Source organism: Epinephelus fuscoguttatus, linkage group LG3, assembly GCF_011397635.1.
Source record: "Epinephelus fuscoguttatus linkage group LG3, E.fuscoguttatus.final_Chr_v1".
NCBI lineage: Eukaryota > Metazoa > Chordata > Actinopteri > Perciformes > Serranidae > Epinephelus > Epinephelus fuscoguttatus.
In genome coordinates this window covers 40,002,692-40,028,504 of record NC_064754.1, presented here as the reverse complement: position 1 = coordinate 40,028,504, position 25,813 = coordinate 40,002,692, and the positions used below count along the sequence as shown (strand labels likewise).

The 25,813-nt window shown below is 40.9% G+C and overlaps 2 protein-coding genes across 2 annotated transcripts; both read right to left on the bottom strand.

Moving 5' to 3' along the window:
• Window positions 1–403: 403 nt before the first annotated feature.
• Window positions 404–15,071, bottom strand: stim2a (tromal interaction molecule 2a). Its single transcript, XM_049572942.1, has 12 exons — window positions 14,284–15,071; window positions 10,096–10,226; window positions 8,886–8,997; window positions 8,659–8,770; window positions 7,110–7,225; window positions 5,705–5,882; window positions 5,433–5,610; window positions 5,144–5,305; window positions 4,871–4,971; window positions 4,532–4,779; window positions 3,451–3,637; window positions 404–3,288 (listed from the first exon to the last, which is right to left on the bottom strand). Exons 1-12 carry the CDS (start codon window positions 14,405–14,407, stop codon window positions 1,773–1,775), a joined length of 3,165 nt encoding a protein of 1,054 aa, XP_049428899.1. The 5' UTR covers window positions 14,408–15,071; the 3' UTR covers window positions 404–1,772.
• Window positions 15,072–17,160: 2,089 nt separating this feature from the next.
• Window positions 17,161–24,484, bottom strand: rbpja (recombination signal binding protein for immunoglobulin kappa J region a). Its single transcript, XM_049572944.1, has 11 exons — window positions 24,291–24,484; window positions 22,829–22,861; window positions 22,592–22,687; window positions 22,326–22,491; window positions 21,919–22,093; window positions 21,651–21,788; window positions 21,358–21,470; window positions 21,028–21,168; window positions 19,304–19,459; window positions 19,048–19,151; window positions 17,161–18,965 (listed from the first exon to the last, which is right to left on the bottom strand). Exons 1-11 carry the CDS (start codon window positions 24,308–24,310, stop codon window positions 18,623–18,625), a joined length of 1,485 nt encoding a protein of 494 aa, XP_049428901.1. The 5' UTR covers window positions 24,311–24,484; the 3' UTR covers window positions 17,161–18,622.
• Between the last annotated feature and the right edge of the window lie 1,329 nt (window positions 24,485–25,813).

Below are 25,813 nucleotides of genomic sequence, written 5' to 3'. Positions count from 1 at the left end.
TGCTATGTCTACTTTTATTTGTTAAATTTTGTTACTTTGCATGTATGTTTTTTTTCTCTGTGGAATGTTGTCTTTATGGCTGCAGCATGACAGCAGACAAATTTCCACTTTGTGGGACAATAGAGATAACCTTGAAATCAGTTTACTGGAGGAAATGTTGTTAACTGCTCTACTCTCCTGACCTCTAGTGGAGATGATGAGTAAAAACCAAACCAAAGAGGTCACCAAAAGAGGTTTGGCCCTGAGCAGTTCAAACTACATGATATTGTGTTTATTTCTAAATTCACTCTGGCTGCTTGTATATTCAGATTTTCTGTCCCTCATTTGGCTAACTGTGTTAAATGTTTTATGGTGATTTTAATGTATTGTATTACGCCAACAATAACAATACATCCATGCTGGCAATGTTTAGGCTCTTTATTGCAGAACATTGCACAGCATTTCCTAATTAAATCTCCTTGTTTATTTCCTCTATCATCACTTGTTAATAAATCAACAGTCTGACATCTTACATTCATATTACAATTAAGGCTTGTTCTTGTCTAAGACAAGGAAAAACAGTGTATTCATACATTACTCACACTTGAAACAAACAAACAAAAAAATAAAAAAAACTTATTCCAATGAGCAATTTTCATATCAATTAAAAGAAATTTCTTATTTTTCAATTCATTTTTAATAAACTCAAGATCCTGATTTGCATGTAAACAAGAAAATAAACATAAAATCAGTAACACAAGCATTCAAAATATGCATTTAAATGTGCTCATAAAAAAAAACAGCTAGAAAGCAAACTGTTGATGAGCATTTGGCAAAACAAAGCAGAACATTTTCAATTAAATGTGGGTTGTCCCAGGCCAATCCACAGGATCAGGATCAGGACAGGTGCTTTCAACACTGACACACCTCTTTCCATAAATACACAAAACATTATTGGACAATCTATACAAAATCTGATACGAAAGCAATAAAGGGATTTCTCTTTCTTGTTATAATATCAAGTTATTCTTCACATTGGACTACATTTCCCCAGCCTAGACCTATTCAGCTGTCAAACATATTTAAGACCCCTGACAACTTGTTTCGAATCCTATGTAAATCCTGAGTAACAATAAATAGTCAAAAAAAATAAGCAAAATTCAAATGTAAAGTTAAGAGATGACCATCCTTAGATATTATTTATTCAGAGTCCAAACCTAAAAAACTCACCTAATCTGCTTCATTAGAACAGTATCGGTGGGGTTTAATGATCTGAAAATCGAATCATCCCTCAGCTATGACCAGATTCTGATTTAAACATGATTACGTCCTGATTAGTGCATGGAAATATGTTACATCACATTTTTCCAATTTAGACTCTCCCACTTCAAACATGTGAGAAGAACATGAAGACAAAAACACATACAGAAATCAGCTTTGATTGGGACATTATTTAATTAAACTACATTTTTGCATAGAACTAAAATGCATTGATTTTCTTCAGCAGAAAATGTCTTCAATTGAGGTTTAAAGTGATTTCAAGCATTGCCTCTGTTACACAGAAGAGCAGCGTCAGTTTAAACATCATTCAATCCTTCAACCATAGGCAAACCCTCAAAAAAATGCATCTAAAATAATATATGGCATCAACCATATGTCTACATAAGACTTAAAACAGAAAAGAAAACAGAGATGAGTTATCTTCAGTGAGGTTCTGAAACTCTACTTTCTGATTCAATAAAAAAAATAATAATAATAAAGAAAGACTTAAAGAAACCATTCTAAGCTGATCGTCAGAGTTTCTGAAGACCACTTTGAATCTTCTCTGGAGTTGACTCATTTTTCTTTTTAAAAAGATTTTTCAGCCTTAAGGATTTCTTGTTCTTTTCCTTGTGCTTGTTCTTCTCATCTCCATTCTCAGAGGATGATGCTGGAGATGAGATGGCAGCCCTTGGCGGTGGCACTGGTGGCTCTGTCTCTGCTGGCAGCCTGCCCTGGGGTAGGCTGGTTGTTGAGGAAGAGAGACTGGTTGGGGTAATGGCCATGGAGTTGCAGGACTTCTCAAGGATTCCATCATACACAAGCTGGCTCAATGGGTCAATGTAAAGGTCTGACGAGGACTTCCACAGTACCTGGGAGGTTACCATAAGGTCTGGCTGTCCAATTCGACCTAGAGATTGACTTGATTCAGATACTCCCATCTCTTCCCTCAGTACTGATTGTTCAGGTATTTCCATCGGAACATCAACTCTATCCCAGGAGACTTTACCTGTGGGAGTGTCTATGGAAGTGTCTAGGTCATCTCTTGGCATTCTTAGTATTCTCCTTCTGAGAGAACCAGCGGACATCTCGAGTTCTTCTCTGAGTATGCTCCTACTTGATGGTTCTAAACCAAACTCTTTCTTCTCTGCAGAGGATGAGCTATCCATAAGTCCTTCAAATCTCTCTCTGGGTAGCATCTTTATGGAAGCAGTATCTGCACAATACTCTAGTTCATCTCTGGATATTTTTCTTGGTGGTGTTCTAGCTGCTTCGACCATTTTGTCCTTTGCTAACACCCTCACAGAAGAATCAAGCTGGCATTCTCCTTTGTTCCATGGAAGCATTCTAGACGCTGTGTCTAAAGACGTTCCCATTGAATCTTTTGTAATCCTTCTGGATACTGAGTCACACTGACGCTCAACATCATCTCGTGTTATCCTTCTTGAAGCACTGTCAATTGAAGCCCCCATCATATCTCTTGGCATCTTCCTATATGTCACATCTGTTGTTGCTTCTAAATCATTCCAAATCAGCTTTCTCACATCCAGAGGTAAATCACCTCTTTCTCTGTATACATTCTTTGAAGTAGTGTCCATCAAATCCCCCTTTGTATCTCTCTCTACTTTCCGGCTGAGGAATTCTACATCCAGCTCGCTGGATAGCTCCTTTCTAACTGCAACATCCATGGGAACTTCACTCCTGTCTCGGGATATCTTCCTTGATGTAGCTTCAATCAAAGACTCATTTTTGGATATCCTCAAAGAGGGGACTTCCAAAGAAGTATCCAACACTGTGTCTTTTGGCACCTTTCTGCATGAAACATCTGCAGAAGCTTCCAGCTCTTCTACAGAAACTTTGCGAACTGGAGATTCAACAACAGCTTCTACTTCTGTACTAAAAGGCTTTGTGATGGAGCTGTCTGAAAGTAGTTCAGTTTCATCATGATAGAGCTTTTGGGAGGGAGATTCAACAGTGGGACTAGGGAACATCTTGCTTAGAGGAGGTGAGGCCATATATTCTGTGTCTGTGAACCTCTCTTGGGAGTCTCTGTTGGTGAGAGAAAGGAAGGGGAAAATAAGGGAATGAAAAGACAAGGAAGGAAAGAAGGAAGGAGTCAGGAAATAAAAGCATTGCTAATACCTAATGGTTTAACATTAGCTGTGTGTTAAAACAGATTGGCCTCTAAATGTTAAGGGCAAGAAGACGTACTGTTTCTTTAGAGTTTTCATAAGGAGTCCCTCTTCCTCATGAGGGTATGGGGCTCGGATGGGGATAAGAAGGTCAGGGTCTGGGGAGATCATAGTGGTTGGTGGTTGAGTTATCACACCGGGACGACGTGATCGACATATGGTGGATCCTCGGGTTCGAGGAGAGCGCTTCAGTGGTGGAACTGGAACTGGTGGAAAGCCAAAGACAAACCGATCACTGAAACTGATCATTAACATATGACTGTGATTTACCAATGAATATGTACCTCTACTTTTCGACCTTAAACTAGTACAGCAAAGTTTGTCCATACATCTTTGTTAGTTCGGTGGCCGACGGGAAAATAAGTTCACACATTTTTTTTTTAAAATCATGTATTTGTACCATTGACTCCTGGTTCATAATTATGTGCAAACCATGTCAATTGTGAAGCAGTTTATCTACAGGGTTTAGATTGATTTGCTAAATTTGCAGCATTGAATTGACTGATACCATACCCTCCCGAGAAGCTGTGTCCTCATATGAGGCCATTGCATTTTGAGTTTACTTGATCTTAGACTTAATTCTACTTAACTTAACCCTATTGTCCTCGTTCATGGACACTTTTTGTGCCATCTAGTGGTAGTGAGAGCACAATACACTAATCCATGTAAAAACAAAATGTCAGCCATCTCTGCCAAGTCAGTCTGATCCCGACACAAAAATGGACAAGGTCCAAAACCTGATCACATTTTATTGTTGAAACTTGTTTATTTGTGATTAACAATGTTTGTAGTTTGATATGGCAACACATTTGACCAATTTTAGCAACAGTAACAAACTAAGACAATGTTAATTTGGAAGTACTCGTGTGAAGACTTTGGAACTTTACTATCGTTTCTTTGAGGACAAAGGGACCTAATTATCATTGACAATATTTCATTTTTTTTTTTATATTTGTTAGCTAAAATAAATTAAAAATGTATACCAAACCAGATTAACAGAACATGAGGGATCATGGCCTCGGCAGTCAACAGATCTGAACACTTGGACACTATTGTAGATCCAAATTAAGTATCAAAAAGTTATCATTCCTGTAACTTACCTGGCATCTGTGGTAAGATTGGAGACTCTTCTAACAGATCCTCTATAGATCCATGGATGGAGCTATGGCATGAGCAAGATGGCTGAGGCACTCTGGGAAGCCCAAGGGGAATTGAGTCCGAGTAGAGCTGAGCAGTGAGGTTTGATAGGCCAGGATTCCTAATAATGGGGAAGCCACAGATGCGCTCGATCTGCTGCCAGCGATGAAGGCGCTCCCGTAGGCAGGCTGTCACTTCAGACAAGGCATTCCTTTGGAAGATACAAATACCTTTATGACATGTGTTACATATTCACTGTGACAGACAAAAACAAAACTTGCATACGCTCTTTTGTGACTCACTTTGCCTCCAGGATCTTGTGGTCAACTTGGTCGAGAGAGGAGCTGTGGGCGACATGGAGCGTGCCAAACACAGAACTCCTTTTCTTCTTAATCCTCTCTGCCTGCAAGGAAGTATAGGTGCAGGTAAGTTGATAGGTATCTAGGCAAGTTGTTGGATATTATAAAAATGTAGCCCTTTACATTTTTTGCAATTACATGCTCACATATCTAATGCAGTCGATCTAAATATTACTTATGTGTTTTTCATGTACATCCCCCTTTATCATGCATTACCTCTTCCTTGGCAGTGGCAAGCTGTAGTTCTGCGCTATGCTTCTTGACATTGTAGTACTGGACCTCCACCTCATGTGTCAGCTGCAACCATAGCTGGAGGGCCTCTGAGGCCGTCCAGCTAGCTTGCATGTCCTTCTCTGCCTGCTTCAGTGCTCCACGCACCTGAGAGGGATGGCATCAGTCAAATGTTAGCAATAAGTATGTATAAAAACTGTTGGAAACTGCGCTCAAACTTTCCAAACTATTGCAAGTAGCATCTAGTGCAGCATTCCACCAGTGGTGTGTCTACCTGCTCCAGCTCTTCCTCTGCATATCGGAGGCGGCTGAGCTCACTGACAGCTCCCTGCCTCAGCTCATGCAGTCGGTAAGCCTCCTCCTGCGCCCCCATGATCTCATCCCTCATCTTCTCCTCCAGGCTCTGTTTCTCCTCAGCGACATTACGTTTTTCTTCCTGTGCTCGCTCCAGTCTGAGAAAGTGAAATTTTTTTAGTACAATAAAACAAAGCAAAGTCAACTCCATGATGTACAGTAAGTAAGAGAGACTGGTAACGGAATACTCACTGTTCCTGCAGATCTATGAGGCTCTGTTCAGCCCTCTGCAGACTTTCCAAATCTTTCATCATCCTGGCTATGTGGATTTTACTGACTTTGTTTTGGGCCTGAGCAAACCAGCAGCCTCCAACTCCCATCACCACAGATACAATGAGCAGCAGATCCTTCATGTAGTTATGAGGGGGACCTATGGTGAAACAGAAGGTGATTGATAATTATTAATGGTGGATGGATGAAAAATGTGTTACAGATGATGGGATAATAGACTAGAAACACAAAAGCTAGAAACACTAAGTAAGCCCAAAACACCTTGAAAAACATGCCAAACTAGAATCTCTCATATTTCTATTGACAAAAAAAGTTTTAGCCCATTTAAGGGCCGTACACATGCCATGTTTTTTCCACCCATTGTTTATCCAATATCCACTAGCCACACCCTGAGATAAACTGAGTTCAACTTTTGGAGCGCAGCAGCGCCACTGCATGTCATGTGACAAGGACCAACCAATCACAGCCGACAGATATCTTTCCCTTCTTCTGTAAATATCAGTCTGTGGTTAATGTGGAGGAGAAGTTGATCACTTTAGTGCAGGGCTACCTGAGCTTTACATCTGTGCCTCGGACAACAGGCCTACACACAAACAGCACCTGGACGAAGATCAGCTCTACACTCAGGCTATTATATGCTGCTTGTTGAGGTTGCTTAACAACCTCAGATGCAACCTGCTGCTGTGCTCTTGAAAGCTGGTACACTGTCAGGATATGGTGACAGTTTCATGAATTATCACAAAACTTATTTTGTAAATGTTAAAGCGGTAGCTTTAAAACCCCTGTACACCCATCCACACAGATGTTTTCACTTGTTATGCCTGATTAGACTTCTCAACACTGTACATGTGTGCATTAGAAAAAGCACAGGTGTTACTAATGACATTAACAATGGCTGTGTTCTATCCAAGTGTCTCTATAAGCCATGACAGTGAGTCAGTAAGCCAGCATGCACAATTCCAGGAACCTGAACTCCAATCAGCTGAATGGATTCCCCACCACTGAGTTTATTACTTTCACCTGTGCTTTTCCCACTGTGACATACACACTGTGACACTGCCACATTGTTTTAAATTGACCTTGAAATAAGTAACATTTGAGTTGCCAGGTTGACAAGATATGGTGTGAATAAAATAAGCAAATTTATTTTAAATTTTTTCTTTGTTTTTGTTTTTTTTTTTTTAAGGATGAAATTGCTAGGGCTTTCTTGGGGGAACATTAAAATGAACGCATGTTAGTAGTTGTCCCTTAAATATTGGAAAAGTCTGAGGAAACTGGAAGAGTTGGTAGGAATGTGAGCTGAAGAGGAAAATAGGCAGAACAGGAACAGATACACTAAAGACACATGAGATCAGTGACTCCTTACGTGTAGGTGGTCCAAACAGAACGACATCCAGAGCTTTGATATTGAGCTTCTGTTTGTCTCTCTGGTCCTGTACCCTCAGATAGCCACTCAGGAATGAAGGCTCATTGGCTGCAATCCTGCACACAGATGTCAGAGTTCAGCTTGTTATATCATGACTCTTTACAACAACTGGTTTTACAGTGAACAGCTTGTACAACATCGTACAAGACTCGTTGCGTCTCAAATCGGATACTTCTGTACTTATGCTTGCTATTGTCAGTGCCTAAGTGCATTCACACTGAGAATTACCGCAAAATGCAGTCAATCAATCAATTCAATCAATTTTATTTATAAAGCCCAATATCACAAATCACATTTTGTCTCACAGGGCTTTACAGCATACAACATCCCTCTGTCCTTTGGACCCTCACAGCGGATAAGGAAAAACTCCCCCAAAAAAACCCTTTAACGGGGGAAAAAAACGGTAGAATCCTCAGGAAGAGCAACTGAAGTGGACGGAAGTGCACTATGACTACCCGGATGGTACATTCATAACAATCAAAAAGCTGAGTGTGGAAAATTGGACACTTCTCGCCCTCAGTGGTCGCTATATTGCCTACATGGCGCTAGCTAGCTAACAGTTAACAGATATGCAAGTGGCCCCACCACCTCTCCTAAAGAGGAGCAAGACACAGACTTTGTGGTGGATTTTGCTTCTTTTTGTTGTTGTTTTCTGTCTCTTTGTAGTCGTTATGCATCTTTTGTGGTTTTGTTTCTCTTAGAGGTGGTTGTGTTTCTTTTTGAGAAACATCCATTTGGTATCTGTTTCTGGTTATTTTATGTCTCTTTTAGGTCATTTTGTGTCTTTTTTGTTTGTGTTTGTCCCCTTGTGATCATCTTGTGTCCCTTTGTGGTCATTTTGTATCTGTTTTTAATAATTCTGTGTCTGTTTTTTATTATTTGGGGTATCTTTAAGGTCATTTCTGTTATTTTTGTCTCTTTGTAGTCATTTCTTATATCTTTGAGGTCCTTTTGTGTCTTTTATAGATGTTTTTGTCTCTGTGGTCATTTTTGTGTTTTATGGTTATTTTAAGCCCCTTTTAATTGTTACTTTATTTCTCACTGCAGTTCTTTTGCATCTCCTTGTTGACTTCTTGACTCCCTTCTTGATCTGTACCTGTTAATTTAAGAGACATTTTGCAGGTAAAGACACTCTGGTCCCCTGGGCCTGGTCCTAGTAGGGCCATTCAGTAATCCATCCATGGCTGCACATGTCCACAGTGACATTACATGTGTTGTGGCGTAAGCTATATAATCTATTAGTGTAGGTTACATTTATGTTTGGCTGCAATTTGCCAAGCAGAGGGAAAGACATCAAATTTTGCAATCATCATTTCCGGTAACTGCACACCAGCCACGTTTGATTTAAGACAACACCACTCTGTCAACATTTCGCACTACACAAGTAAGTACATAGTGTATGCAGTGTACCACATACTAACAGGAGTATCAGATTTGAGACACAGCATCAGTCTCAGAGGACTATAGCATTGTCATTGGATATCCTCACCGAGGGAGTGTGTTTCCATTGACTTTAAAATCCTTAAAGTTCCTTTCATACTGGGGCAACTCAACAAAATCTTTCAGCCAGCGAAGCACGTCATCCTGAGTCCAATTATGCACTGAGTGAGACAAGGAAAGATGACATCGTGAGACAAAATCGAGCTGGACATTTTTGGACCCCCCCCCCCCCCCATACACACACACACACACACACACACACACACACACACACACCTTCAGACGATTTCCAGCCCTTCCAGAGCTCCTCAACTGTGATGTGTTGGTCTTCTCTGTGCAGGTGGCTGTGTTTGTTGGTCTGCTGCTGCTTCATGTCCTCAATGATGAACTACAAAGGACATGAAAATAAAGACTTTTTTAATCAGATGCAACCTTAAAGAGCAAGGTTAGAGGTCACAGAGCACAGACCATAAGCTGAGCGCAAATCACTCTGTCCAGAATAAGTTAGTTGAGTGTTGCACTGAGTTGTGTACTTGGATTTCAATCTAGGAATAAGGAGTGGGTGTTTTGGGACTGTATTTATTTAGAATACATGCAGAAGCATTGCTTGTATTGCACACCAGTGTGTGTGTGTGTGTGTGTGTGTGTGTGTGTGTGTGTGTGTGTGTGGGTGTGTGTGCTGTCTTGGAATGTGTCCTTGGCCGTAAACGGAGGCTTCATATGATGGCTAGAGGAATCTTGGGGCTGTGCTCTCATGAGCCCAGCCCCCCCTCCCCAGCATCTCTATGGCAACTGCAACCCGAGCCCCCAGATACTGTATCCCTAAACTGCATTCTGGAGGGCAATGGCACGCTAGAATTCTGGATTTACTACCAGTGTGACATACAACTAGAGACTCACACACTCCTTGGGCAAAATACTTATTCACTGTAGACATCATTGCATTATCAACAACAACAAAAAAAAACAAAATCACAAAGCATGCACTCGCATCTGCACAAACAAGCTTTTACATGCAGTAAATATGCCGTTAAACACACGCACTGAGCTACATGCAGAGATGAATGACTAATCACTTGTTAACAGGACTGAATAAAAAATCTGTTTTGTTTTTGGCTCATTTATAAAATGTTTCTGTGGACAAAAAATGTTCCAGAGGTACAAAAAGCAATAGATAAATGTATAACAAACTGGCTGAAGGATAAGGAAAGCTGGAGTCAGGAAACATTAAGAGGAGTTATACTGAGGCTGACCATGAAGGTCACCAGTCTGCAGTATTCTATTAGTGCAAACTGATTTTGTCACTGAGCCAAAAGCAAAGTTATACTGTTGCTATCCTTGAAGTAGCATTTGACTCTTCCACTAGCCAGGACACCTGTTGTTGTACAGCTTTACCCTGTCTGCCTCTTACAAGATCATACATGCACAGGGATTTACAACAGTTAAAGAAATGGGGTAAACACTTTACAAAGAGTGAGTTTTGTACCTCCACACTCTCCTCCACCTCAATCCCTCCATCTTGGTCATCGTCCATCATCTGATGGATGCTCCGCAGGGCCTCCAGGCTGTAGCGATCTGCCTCGCTAATACATGGTGGATACACCACCATGCAGAGGTCTACATCAGGAAGGCAATGACATTACAACAATCATTATTTCACTCAACACATGAGATATAAAGAAAAACATCTGATTTTTTCAGTACCGAGTAACTGTGGTTAAGACAGTTATGCTCAAGGAATCGCTCCATTCATTCTTCTCTACTAATGTACAGAGAAGTCTCATTTTTTTGTTTATCCAAAGGTTCAACAAAAACATAAAATCAATGGCCATGGTTCCTTTTAAAATACAAAGTTTGGACCAGACGTTATTAAGGACACATATAAACAACAATGTCCAGTTTGATTTTGGACATTCACTGCGCGATATAATTATTCATTCATTCATTTTCCATGACGGCTTATCCTGTTGGGGGGTCGCGAAGAGGCTGGAGCCTGTCCCAGCTGACATTAGGTGAGAGGCAGGGTACACCCTGGACAAGTCGCCTGACTATGACAAATAGAGACAGACAACTAGGCATGGTCAAATTCACACCTATAGGCAATTTAGAGTCACCAATTAACCTGCATGTCTTTGGACTGTGGGAGGAAGCCGGAGTACCCAGAGAAAACCCACGCTGACATGGGGAAAACATGCAAGCTCCGCGCATAAGGGCTCCCCAACTCTGGGATCGAAGCATTAATCCTTTTGCTGTGAGGCAACAATGCTAACCACTGCACCACCGTGCCACCAATTATATAAAAATATTTGTATTGAAAACACAACTAGTTCTGTCTGTTCTGTATTAGGTAAACATGTATAAGGGGATCATTAAGGGAATTGTTACAGTTCTGGCGCTTTTTGTTTTCTTTTCAAGATTAGCATCATCACAACCAAACATCCAGTAAGCCTGCACCAGCAGTGGCACTGCCAAGGAGTGGCCAGGGGGGCCCAAGGCCACCCTGATATAATTGATGACCTCCCCCACCCTCCTCACAAAAATAATAAAAAATAACTGAAGGCCTTTGTATGGTGTTTTTAAACTTCAGTAGGCTTGTTCCCAGAAAACGTTGTGTTCCTTACAATCAATGAACTCCATCAAATTAAAGCTGTACATTTGTCTTTTTAAAGAAAATGGCAACCAGCCTATTTGAATAAGAATGAATCACCTAACACAGGTAAAAACATTAAAACACAATTGCTGTGGAACTCTAAATGTTACCTGTACTGGTATTAGTCTGTGCACATCAGATAATTAATAACATTAATTATAAAATAAGAAAACAAAGTATATCAGTACGCATTTCCCCAACTCTCCAATATACACCTAAACACCATGATGGAATTCCTGAAATTAGAGTTATGGCGTTTGGTTCTCATTGGCCCTATCTAGCCACTGCTATGACAAATTTCTGCCACTGGTTAACAGAGCTGAGAATTAATAGTAGGCCGATACCACTGAACCAAGAGTTTGGTCAAATTGCTGTTTGCACGTGTTGATAGAGTTTCAGTCTCAACAAAATGTAAATGACAAAACATTTTTGCCAATGACAACACAACAAAAATCATGTTTGCTATGTTTAGAATAGCTTCCAGGGGTTTGAAGACAGTATGATCAGACAGTATGTACTTGATCACATGCCAACGGAGATTCGCTAGAAAATCCGTCATCATGGTGAAAACAACTGTTGTTATTAGACTTTAAATCGTACAGTGTGTCAGAGGCTTAAAGGAACACTAATACAGGAGAAGATGACACACAGCTTTCCGTCATCACTGCCATACTGAGTCAGAGCCCATTTTTGTCTCTGTGACTGTGTGTTTTGGTGCTCAAAGGAGCAGAGGGGACTGGGAGGAGGGGGGTCAGGGTCAAAGGTCTGCTAGTTAAACCCACTATCAAAGCCAGCTCCAGTAACATTACCCACTCCCCACCCACAATGTAAGGAAAAATAAAGCTATGGGAAGAAGTGTGGTCTGGGGAAAAAAAAATTCTCAGAGTTCTGACGTTATTCTCAGAACGTTATTGCAAAATATTGGCATTAATCTCAGAAGCAAATCCTCTTGCCACCAGCCCAAATATCAGCACAGGACCAAGGAGTATGCTAATTCAAGATGATGCTGTGGCATGAACCACTTGACTGCAAAGGTTTCTAAAAATGCAGAAAGAACATTAAGTGAATATAAGAGAGGGGACAAAATGGCTCAAATGATTCACTGTTTTATGACAGATGTGAGAGGCTCCTTTCAAGACAATTATTTCGCAGGTCAATAAATAGTTAAAATCCTTGACAATCTCCTGATTCACTAGAAATTGTCAGTATTTCAAAATGGAGACCTTTGTGAGAAACTATCTGTCATCCATGCAATGATCCGTGTGCTTCTGTTCATTCCCAAAGAGTTTACATACCAATGTACAGAGCAAAGACAGTGATCTCCTGGTTGTTGATGAAACTTGCATTTCTCAACACTGAGGAAACCTCTCAGCTAGGTGGGCTATCAAATATCAAGGGTGTATGCAAAGGCCTTCTCAAATGCGCTTGTGTGTGTGTCTTATCTGTGTCCCTGTGGGACCTCCACATGACCTGAGTTCAACCACAGGTGAGCTAAAGCTATTGGCGTCCATGGCACTGAACTGGAGCCCAAAAGCAGCCCGATTAACTATATTGATGTGGCACTGTTTTGACATTACGCTTTTCAAATACTGAAAAAGCCTTGGATGATTGTGTTAATATAGTGAGAAAGAAAAGATCATTGTTTCCTTTGTGTTTTGGGCAGCATTGGCAAGACTGACAAAGACAAAAAACACATTTTACCAATAGCTGTTCAGATAATGTGAAGTGTTCTACAAGATGTGACTGTAAAAAAGCAGTAGTTTAAAATGATGCGGGTCACTGTATCATTCAGTGTCACCAAAATGCACATGGCCTTAAAAACAATGTAATTATGTCCATTTAAATAAATAAATAAATAAATAAATACATGAACTTAAGGCACCCCTAAAGTCCCCAAACGTGATCATTTTTAATCTTGGGGGAAAAGATAACTTGTTCCCACAAGATAATTCAAATGTTTCTATGTGATAATGAACTTGTTCCTCCAAGAAAATTACTTGCTCCCAAAAAATAATTAACTTGTTCCCACAAGATAATCCCTTTCTACACACAAAATAATTAACTTGTTCTCGCCTTGTTCCTACAAGATTATTATCTTATGTGCAAAAGATAATTAACTTATTTCCACAACATAACTTGTTCCCTCAAGATAACTACTTTGCACACACAAGATAATTAACTTGCCCCTACAAGACAAGAACTAGTTCCCACAAGATATTTATTTTGTACACACAAGATAATTACCTTGTTCCCATAAAATGATTTAACTTGTTACCACAAGATAGTTACAAGATAATTAACTTGTTCCCACAAGATAATTACTTTGTATGCACAGGATAATTACCTTGTTCCCATAACGTGATTTACCGTGTTCCCACAAGATATTTATAAGATAATTAACTTGTTCCCGCAAGATATTTATTTTGTACACACAAGATAATTACCTTGTTCCCACAAAATGATTTAACTTGTTCCTACAAGATACTTTGTATGCACAAGGTAATTACCTTGTTCCCATAAAATGATTTAACTTGTTCCCACAAGATATTTACAAGATAATGACTTTGTATGCACAAGGTAATTAACTTGTTCCTACAAGATAGTTACCTTGTGTGCAAGGGTAGGTATTTTGTTCCTGCAAGATAATAACTTTTTCACACTAAATAATTATATTGTTCCTACAAGATAATTAACTTGTGCTCACAATACTAAAAAAAAGAAACTCCTTTCGGGGTTCCGTAGAAACGCCAGTCATCACAACTTGTGAAAATAAAATATAAAGTTTGTATTTTTTCATCATCAGACGGCAAGCTTAAAAAAAGAACAAATGCTTTTGGAAACAGACGCATGACCGTCTGTCATTGTGAGCAGTGCCAGTGCGCACACGAGATTGATATCGTGCCTATAATAATTGCCCATTACTGGCGATGACAGGGCAGCTCTGGTGCAATGCAATGGCTTTGTCAAGCACAAGGGTGACAACTGACAGCTTTCCTATTTGATTCAGTGTCTCTTGTGTAGTACCTGCGGGGTCGAAACCTGCGCTCCCAGCGTGGAACGTGAAACCGTGGAGGTCTCCGGCGCCTTGCGCGGCCACAAAGAGCGCAGCGGGGAAAACGAGGAGAAACAGAGGGGCCAGAGGCAGCATTTCAAATGGTAGATTATATTGCCGCCCACAGTTGAAAAACACTTCAAAATATATGGAGAAAGAAAATACAAGGTGCCCAACCCCCCAGTTTAGGAGGCACCGCAGCCGGTCTGCGAAAAGTATAAAGCAATCTGTGTTGCTATCACAAGTACAGCCAGGAGCGAGATGTGATACAGATGGTTGAGTTGAGGAATCAGGCGAGCTGAATAATAGTTGAAAGCGCACAAAAAGTTCCAACGCACTTAAGAAAGTTTCATCCAAACACAAGAGGGCCGTGCGTAAAAATACCCCAAAGGAGAGCAATGGTATTCCGAAAAAAACTGAAAGATAATGCTTTTATAAATCCATACTTGGTCTAATAAAAAGTTGAGATAAACAAGTCCTGAAGTTCATCCATCATTAGATCCATTGTGAAAAAAAACATCTCAGGGACCAAATTTAAGGGCGCATTAAAAAACACTTTTTAAAGGCTAAATGTTGTTAAAATAGTGCGCCTATAATCCTGCTCAGGGTACAGACTGCTTCTCTGTTCTTGGTGTCCAGCTGGAGGCTGTTTGGTCTCTTTATGCGCCAGATAATCGCACTTGTCCGGCTCTCCTCTGTCACTCCTTTTCCAAAAGAGACGTCGAGATGTGACGTTCTTACGCGGAACTGACAGCCTCTCCCCTTATTCCCCCCGACCCTCTCTCTGCCTCTCTAGCAACAGGGCCCCTGATACTTCATTATGTTTCCCAACCCCCCCCCCCCCCAAGCCCCCAACCCAGCACACAGAGCCGCAGCGGTGATCCAGTGACCTCAATATGCAGGTTTTGGACAGGCCAACAGAACTGAGTTTACAATCCATCATGCTGATGCGTAAAACCAAGAGAACAGTCGCTCCCACTGGGTGATTTTTGTCTTTTCTGTTGTTTTTTTGTTTTGTTTTTTTCATGTTCACTTATCTACTGGCTGTAGGATCAATTATAGCCCTCTCAGACCTCACTATGGGGAAGTGAGATCAAGACTATCATACCAGGAATAGTGTGTCATATGTCATGTCATGGCCAGGCTGTCTGGGTCTGACAGTTGTATCCTTGTTCACAGGTCCTCAAGCTATGCGAATGGACTCAGTAAATGTTTGTGCACCTGTTAGTGAGGTTTCTGATGGCGTCTATACATGGCTTACCATTTCTTAAACACACTCAGACGCACACACTCTTCAGACTAAAATTGTTACTATCAACATCAAGAGTGTGAGGGACATAAACAGTCCACAGGGCTACACACACTTAAACAGTAACAAAGTGTCAGGTTTCATTCTAGCTATTCAGCTCCCAGTTTAAAAATAGTGGGGCTGCTTTGACCCCTACCCTGTGGAGCATGCCCAAGAGGCACATGTGTGCACTGTGGGAACTGAGTGTAGAGTACGAATGCATTTTTTATCACTGCATCTATGCGTAGTCCTAAAGCTCCCACTCAGCTCACTGATGATGGTGAGACAAAGGAGGACAACAGCAAAAACAAACCAACACAAAAACTGATTGAAATACTCTTACAGCCACCAAAACACTTTCACGAGTGACATTCAGCTTCAGCTTGTTTTTATTCATGACTGTTCACTGAAGAACCTTGGTGGATTGTTTTAGTAATACACTAGACTGAAAAGACGGAGGGATGTCATCATATCGGGAGAGAGCAGTGGCAAACGTTAGGGATATGAGAGTAAAGACACTTTAACACCAGAGCCATTAAAATGCTCAAAAAGCTGCCAGTATGATGATGACAAGCTGCGGTCGATTTAGCACGCTGGCTCACAGTTGACGCTATGACTGTACTTACATCACACCTGGCCTAGTAGATACTGTGTAGAACAGTGTGACCTGGGCAGTGCAGTGACCAACAATCAATAATTTGGATTGAATCAGTTGTGACCCCAAATGCTCCAGAACCAGACTGCTACTATGCTTTAGTGATACTTACATCCTTTAGCAAACTGCTGTGACCGACTTGATATAAAACACTTCATCAATTCAAGAGATTAAGCATCGAAGCGTCTGGTGAGATCACAAAAAATAAAATGATGGAGACAGGACTGCTCAGATGGGACTCAATGGTGCCTCAAAGCAGCCCAGGTGCCACAGGAAGTCGCCATGTTGTCATTGCAGGTTTCTGCAAACCACAAAAACATTACATTTGCACGTTTCATACAGATCAATATCATTTTTAAAGTGATGTAAAACATAAGCTGACTCTGTCATGTAGCGGTGGAGGGTGGTGGATGGGGTGCAGACCACTTCTCAAGACAAACAACAAAAACAGATGGATTTTAGCAAGTCTTTGCTGTGTTTTGAGCAGCTTTTTAGGCACCAAATGTGGGTGTTTTGCTGCCATGAAAAGCGAATATTTTTTGCTGTGACCTCGCTGCAGGATAGTGGCACAAAAAGTGCTTGTTTTTTTTTTTTAAACTGAGGCATCTTTGCATTTCCAGCAGGGATTGTGCCTCCAAGACCAGGTATTTTAAGCTAAAACATGATCTTTTCTTGACCATAACCTAACCTCAAGTTAACCACGGTGTAAGTGACATATCTGCTAATAACGTGCAAATGTAATGTATCTGTAGTTTGCAGAAACGTACAATGCCAACATTTCTTGTGGTAACTGTGTTGCACAAAGAGGTGTCTCTGGATTGTTGTAGTTGTTGAGCTACTTCTCAGGCATGCTGAAAACATACACACAAATTAGGCGATTCACATCATTGTCATGAAAACTAGCAGTAAGCTGGTCAACACATTTACTTGAAACTCAATTTTGAAACATGATACACAGTTCAAACAAAAAGACTGATGTAAATGAGGATTATTTGTGAAATATTACACAGGACAAACTGGGTAGTGGTTCTTAAGGCAACAACATAATTCCTGACTAGTTTAGTAAATGAGTTCAAAGTTACATTTTTATATTAAACCTACTGCACAAGGCAGACGGAGAGGCAGAAAAAAACTTGGAGTTTGAATCTGTGCATCGTATGGGACCCAAAGCACAACCACAGCTGATTGTATTAAACTAAGTTGGACTGTATTTGGAGTCGGATCACACATTTGACAAAACCAGGTTCAACAAGGTTGTGTACTTGGACTGACACAGCTACAGGCTACAAGGCTACAAGGCAAAGACGACGTTAAAGCTCTTCTTTCAACACATAAGCAAACAGACAAAAGAAAACTTAAGGCCCCTCCAAAAAGGCTGAGCAATGTGCACAGAATGACTAGACAGATATTAGTTTTGACCTTCCTTCTATGTTTCTTAGCTTTATAGTAATTTACAAAAATTATAATTTTGTGTACAGGCTTCACCACTGTGAAATAAGAAGCACCGCAGCTATGGTAAAGAGGGACTGTTTAGATTTGAGTTTAAACACTCTGGTACAAACATGATTAGAAAGCACAGACCTTGGTCTCCCAGAATACACTGTTAGCATATTACAAAGTATCCCAAACATACACTTCATTCATCAAATATGTCATCTTTGATATAAAAAGTTGGGGAAAGTTTCAGGGACTGATCAGTTAAGCCCAGTGACCTAGAGGATTGAAACAAAACTCAAAAAGGAGTCAAAGACAAAACAAATTCTATTTGGTAACAAAAGTGATATTGTGATATTACTATGCAGTATCATAAAAAAAATGTACCTCGGCAAAAGCTTATAAAATATAATATGAATAAAATAATATAATAATATTCCTTGGTCCGTAAAAACTATGTTACTCTTAGAACAAAAATTTCCCTTGCACACGACAGATGAATCAACAAGCTTTTCAGTAAAAACATGATCTCAGTAGAAAGAGAGCAAAGTGAGAATCACTTCCAAATCCACAGGCATATAAAAACAAGATGCTTCTTGTACAAATCAGGTTGTTGTGAGAGACAGATGGCAGATTCTTCATCTTTAAGGTGAACTTCTTGAATATCAAGATCCTTTGAGTAGAGCTTTTGACATGTCCCCAACAAACCAGAAGAGGGAGCTAAAGAATAGTTTCTGTTTTCCCAAGTATTCTCTTCAGGCTTGTCTTCATCCCAACTCTCTTCAGCATTCCTGACGATCACAGTTGATCTTTGACGAAGAGTTTCGGAGTCTGTGTGCAATTCTTCACAGGTCCATGAGCCTCTTTGGCTCACAAGTACATGCACATATTTTCTCACTCACTCATTCAAAGCACACAAACAGAGTAAGTATTACTATGAGAGCACCGACATGGTCGACGCCCCTGACGACATGCCCGAGTCACTGCTGCTGTAAGCGCCGTGGCCGTCCCCGAGCCCCCCCAACGAGGATGATGGTGAAGACGAGGATGCTGGTGATGAAGAAGAGGTGCTATGTGTCCGCAGGATGGCGCCAGCAGCACTGCAGTGGGGTCGGGGCCCCGGTTCAGGGGTGTAGGTGAAGGTGAGGGCGGTGGCGTAGATGACTCCATCATTGCGGACGAGCGTGACAGGAACCTGAACCGGCTGTCTCACCCAGCGCCAACCCTCCCTGAAGGCGGAAATGTCCGGCACCACACACAGGACGCTCTCCCCACATCTGAGTGGACAGATGGATGAGACGAGGTTTATTTGAGCCGTTACACAATAATGCTCACACACAGATATAAACAAACACTCACCTGTACATGGTGTCAGCCTCCACATCTCCGAACCACACTCTGAGGTTGGGGGTGAAGTTCTGTCCAGTCAGCTCTAACATAGCTACATCTCCTCCACCGTTTAACTAGACACATGAATACAGAAAAGGTTGTTTGTCTTTAAAAAGTCCCTACAGGGATGAATAACATCTAAAAGAGGAAGCAGTTGGTAACCCGAATGACACTCTGATAAAACGCATAACAAGCATATTTTCAACAGACAGGGCTGCATGCATACCTGCAGACTTTCCACCACAGGGACAGGTGTGACCGGTGTTGGGACGGGGCCCATTCCCTCATAAAAGGTGTACTCCGCCTTGTCAGTGCTAATGATAGTCCAGGAAGCCCCATCGTTAACAATCTCCTTGTTACTTTCTTTGGAGCACTGTGTGGCCTTTAGAAAAAGAAAAAAAACAACAACATAGAGATAAATTTCACTTCCCACTTTTATATCTAACAAGGGGAAAAACACACTTGAGCAAGATACAATAATGTCAGGGAGGAGCTTGGCAAAGACAAGGATTAGACAGGGAAATGAGACTCTCTTCTCTTGCCCTGGAATGCTCATTAAAACAAATGGTGAGACCTGTGTGGGTACTAATTTCACAACACACACCTGCTGTGGGCAGACAGGTTAATATTCTGCCGTCTGCAGGCAGAAAACAGCAGCAATATCCCAACTCACGATAACAGTTTTTGAAAAAGGTGAGAGCGCGTGCTAATGCTCTATAACTTGGACAAAGTGTTGCGTGACCATCCATCATTTTGCCCTATGGAAGAAGACATGTTGGATTCTGAAGACAGTGATATTTCAGTGGTATCGACATAAACACTAACATGACTGGCAAGCATAATAGCTAGAGTGTGTATGTAATATATCTTTGATTCTCTAGTGTAAGTGACACAGGCAGTAACGAAACGTGAGCACAGGTGGTCAGCTGCTTAGGCATGATAGACACAGGTGTGGATGGTGATGTGTCTCAGCTGTCCACTTGTGTTCTGTTCATCAAAACCCATGTTAATAGCAGGTTCATAGCTTAAGGCTCATAGTTTAAGCTGGATCAACTTGGAACCGTCCTAGTTGAGATAAAAAGCTGAAGGTACAAGCTTGCATATATAAAAAACATTAGGCAAGAAATTAACTATGAATCCCTTAGACAAGGAGCATTTTGACAAAAATCTCCAGGTTGCTAAGTTTAAAAACGTGTTACATGTAACAGCAAGTAGAAGACAAAGATTACACTGTGGCGAAAACTGGTAATACAAGCAACAGCCTAAAGGTTAACATCACCTGAACTAAAAATTCCAATATGTTAATTCTGTGGTCTAGGAAAGTTCAGTCAACATTTGTGAAGATGAGCGACTCTCTCGTAAAGCCAGAAACCAGAGAGGTAAGTCTCTAACTTGTGATGTCATGAAGTGTAAAGTCTGGACTGGAGCTGCTCCATAGACAATGCCTGGGAGCCTGATATTGTGAAACAGAAAATTTACCTAAACACTTAGAGCATTCCCCTGGGTGCTGTAGTGTCATCTAGAAAATCTTTCACCATTCATTGTCTTTATACCCTATGACATCACAAGTTTAAGACTTACTTCTTCAAGAGACGAAGTTAGAATAATTAAAACTGATTAACCTGTAGCAACGATGACAGCCAAAATATTCCCATGTTTCTATGGTAAGTGACAGAGAGAATTACTGACAATTATTTTTGGAGCGGCCGTATAGGGTGGGGAGAACTACAGCTGGAACAGCTCCACCAAATTTGCAACTTTAGGAAAACTAAAGATAAAGAAAAAAGATTTTCAACTAACCCATCTGTATTTTTTTATTCAATAACAAAAAAATTGGAACTGTGATTTTTCAAGAACCAGAGTCAAAAAGCAAAATTAAAATCACTCAAAAGAAAACAACAACAAAAAACGTGTGTGTGTGTGTGTGTGTGTGTGTGTGTGACTGCCCACCTGGAACTGGATGATCCTCTCCTGTGAGAGACAGAGATACATTCTGTCTGTATCTTTTAGGTAGAAGGCACACTTGTGAAGCTGGGACACTGGATCATCTGCATCCACTAATGCAGTCTGCTTGTCCACTTTGCGAATGACCTGAGGAGGTGAGGCAAACGCAACCATCAAAAATACACAAACAATGTTAACATCTGAAAATAAACACAAACACATCTGTACAGTTGCAAACACCCTTACATGTAGATTAAATACACCAGTGGAATGACTGCTCACTTTCTCACAAACAACGGACAACTGACATATGAATTGATGTAGACACATGCGTACCAGTCTGGGCAGGGCCATGCCAGTAACAGAGCAAACCAATTTGACCGTCTGACCGTAGTGAATATAACCATCTCTCACAGCAAACTCCTCTCCTTCAGACTCCTCATCGTCCACTAGCAAAATGACACAGAACACAAAAATAAATACCTTCCTCTCTTAGGTGCTCCCGATCGGTGCAATAGTCAAGAGACACATGAAACATTAATAAAAATGGAAACCATGGAAATGAACACAGAGTATAAAATAAAATGGGGAAAAAATATTTTCGAACTGGTACACAGATAAAGACTTACAGAGGTGGATGTAGAAGGCGCCCCACTGTTGGGAGCTGGCAAGAAAATTCCCCCCCTCCACATGAAGATACCTGGTGCTGACCGTCTGGGAGCGCAGACGGTTAAACAGCGCCACCTTAGTCCCTGAAGCTATACACACTGGGGATAAAGAAAAGGACGAAAAGGAGGAAGGAAGGAAGAGAGATAAGTGTCAGTGTGTGGTGAAACCATCCAGCTGTCTTTACATGAGCCAGTATGTATGAGTGTGTTGACACATCCTGTGACTCACAATCTGCATTTTTCAGGGACTGTTTCTTCTTGGATGGCTTGGAGATGACCTTGATCCTCTTGCTGAGGAAGACTCCTATGTTGGCACTGTTCCCATACAACATCTTCACAGACAGCATGAAGTGTTTCCTTTTATCTGAGTCACTGATATACAGCGTCTTAGCTGTGCAGAAGTGCTAATGCAAGGGGAAAAAAATATACAGATTAGGGGGTTTTGTGTGTGCGGTTTTGTTTGTCTCCCTTTCACTTCCCCTGTCTCCTGAGAGTTCATTAGTGACATTGGTGCAACGATAAAACACAACGACATGCCTGACAAGTACCTTGTTTATTGCTACAATGAGATAAGTATGGGAAGAGTGTGTTCAGACAATCAACACATTCATGTGGAAATATAATTTTCCTACCCACCTTCCCTTCCAGATTGAGTTGCTGCATCTCCTGCTCACTGTTGCCTATCCCAATGAATGCACATGGCTGGGCCTCCTGCTCCGTGCAACCCTCCTTCTCCATCTTCTCTAACTTCTTCTTCCAGCCACTGCCCAACAGATACACACATGGTGGAGGGCAAAAAAACCTAAGTGACACAAGCAGAGGTTAAAAAAAACACACAGTTCAGTTTTTACCTATCTTTACTCCACCAAATACACACAAGCTTTTAAGAGTCCCACACAAACCTTTTTTCATTGCCATATGACTTCTGTGCAACTTTTGCATGCAGTATGAGCACTGTTTGATCATCTTTTTCCTTCAAGTAATTCCTCATAGCCTCCCTGAAATGAGGGGAAAAACGTGTTAACACTAACAGAGAAACAAAACTGTTCTCAGCTTCAATCAAGCTGTTATCACTTCTGCATTGATCTGAGTGCTTTGACTTGTTTACACTCTAAAGGGGTGCCTATGTGTATCTCTACCTTGTTAAACGCTGAGGTCTCTCACCAAACTTCCTGCAAAACAAAGACATCAGATTGCAGAGTGTTTACACGTGGTTTTAGTGCTGCAGAGATAAAAACAAGCTTCTAACCACTTTCATCCACATCACGAGGACTCATACACAGCATGGACATTTACTGTACAACTGCTTACTGACACTGCATAGACTGAAAATGTAAAATGTACTTGATGTACATGTTTTTTATATACTCTGAAAATAATTTTAATTGTTATCCAGATTATAATTTTGCTGTTTTAACAGTTCATTTCTAGGTATGCACAAAATTGGATTTTTTGTTTGTTTTTTTTAACCAGTATCCGATATGTAACAACTCATTTGGCTGATAACTGATACCTTTATCAATATATCCTTTTTTTCACACCCATGGAGACAAGAAATAGAATCCTTCTCAGTGGATGTAATATTCATTCATTGTGCAAAATAAGAAAAAGCATGTTGGCGAATTCTGCCATTTAAAGCCAATATCAGCTCATACCAAAGATGTGTCAAAATTATTGTGCATCCCTATTTATTACTATGCAATATTTATTTCTCTGCACTTAGCTATTTTTATTCTTCTGAGTATTCGCAATGTATTTTACTGCACTTTAATGTTGTCCTGTCCATGTTCTTTACTGCACCTGGACTCGTAACAACATTTCCCTCACTGTATGCTGCTGTATAGAGAATGACATTAATAAACTGAATTGAATTGAACTGAACTGACTGAAGTGAGTGTGAGTGTGAGAGTGACAAAGTGCACAGTGTCAGTGGCACCTGTAATACACTGTGTTAAGAACTCAGGCAAAGGTGTAAGACCACAGATTCACACACGGTGAAGGTTTTGCCTCTGTTTCTAGGCTGCTTTTAGACTTGGTTTGGTGCTTATGTACACAGTATGTAATAATGGAGATAGAAAGCTTAGCAGGACAGTGGTACAGCAGCACTATGGACTTATTTGAGCTACTTTCAGATATAAGGAAATCAACTTTAACCAATGAATTTGTGCTGAGGATGATGCCTCGCTAATCTAGCGACAGTTTATAGCAACACTTATGACGTTACTGTAACACAGTAACAGTCTGTGAAAATAATAACGTGTTGTAACGGAAATTAAACAGACAGAAAAAAGTAGTTAAGTTAAAATGCAAAACTGCTGACTGACAAAAAGTTTCGGAAATAGTTTTAAACAGAGTCAATATCGTAATACGACAACTCAACAAATGGCAGAGAAACGAGACGATACTACGAAGAATAGTTCAACACAACTGACCCCACATCAAGCCACAAAGTAGCACTGTGTGAGCTAAGCTTACTGAGGCAGAGCCAACACACTTTAACACCCACAAACATCACTTAAAAACACTACACACTGGCAACGGTCTGCCACATGAAAAAACTTTTTTTTAACATATCATTATGCTTTGAATTTCAGCACTTACCCCGTAACAACGGGCGCCATCTTCCAAATAACTCTCCCCCCCTTGGAAAAAAAAAAAGTCCAACAATCGCGAGATCCCTCCCCCAGCCCCCTGCACCAAAGCCAACGGCACAACAGAAGAAGCAGACTGGAAGGAAAGGCAGGGGGAGACAGAGGGGGAGGTGTGAGGGGAGGGAGAGGGTGAGAAGAGGGGGAGGGAGTGGCGACGGGCAGAGGGCAGACGCCAAAACAACAGGCGTGGGAAAGTTACAAAGTCGCGCGAGAACGCAAAAACTCTCACAATAGACACGAGTGATGATGGAGCAATTGTATCGCGAGACGCAGAGGCACTCTCACAGCTTGATTTTTTTTTTTTTTTTTTCACAAGGCAACCACGCTGTAACTCGATTCCCACGCCTTATTGAGCAATAAAGCAAACTACACCTCTGTACTGTGTAGAGCTGGAGACACAACTTGGAGAGTGAACTTGAACTGTAACACTTGAACTATATATTCTTATATAAAGTCTTCACATGGCCTTCATAAGACGAGCAGTTATTATTCTTAGAGAAACATTAGTATGTGTCAGTGCCAGAGCTAGCATATTCGGCGCCCCCCTAAAAAAAATGTTATTAACTTTTATTCATATGTATTGTTTTATCACAAAAAAGAACAAGAGCAAATGACAAATCAAAACCAACAACTTAGCAAACAAACAATAAAATATATCAATAACATTTGCAAATTGTGTCTTCCTTTATTTGTGCTGCAGCCCAGATGGCATTTGCCCTTTCATTTTCTTCTTACCTAACAAACAATAATACATAACAAGCAATAAAATATGCAAATTTCATCTCCCTCTTTTTTTTTTTTTTTTTAACTGTGTCCCAGATGGCTTTGATCCACTACCAGAGGCCTGGGAGTCTGATGGTTCTGCACAGTACCATAGCTGTTCCTAGGAGTGCACTGTTCTAGACAGAGACCTCAGATGTTGTACCTGGACTTTACTGAAGCCACTCTCTTTGGGTCTCACCTTCCACATCTGTTCCAGTTGTTCCTTCAGCCATTGGTACGTCTCAGTCTTTTCATGCTCTTTCTTCATGAGGTTACTGCCAGCTGGGATTGCCACATCTACCACAAGTGCCCTCTTTTACTCCTTGTCAACCACTACTGTGTGTGGTTGGCTTGCAGGTGCTTGTCAGTCTGGAACTTGAAGTCCCACAGGATCTTAGCCCTGTTGTTCTCAACCACTTTCGGTGGTGTGTCCCTTGGGACTTGGGGACTTCTAGTCCACACTCGGTGCAGATGTTGCTGTACACTATCTAAGCCACTTGATGTACGCTGTCCCAGCATGCATCTTACATCCTGCTACTGTGTGCTGGACTGTTTCAGGGGCCTCTTTGCACAACTTGCACCTGGGGTCCTGTCTGCTATGGTGGAGAAAAACAAATGTATATATATATATATATATATATATATATAATCTGCAACTGGTATGTCCCCTGCTTTAAAGGCCCTACATTACAATATAAACCAAACTCAAAC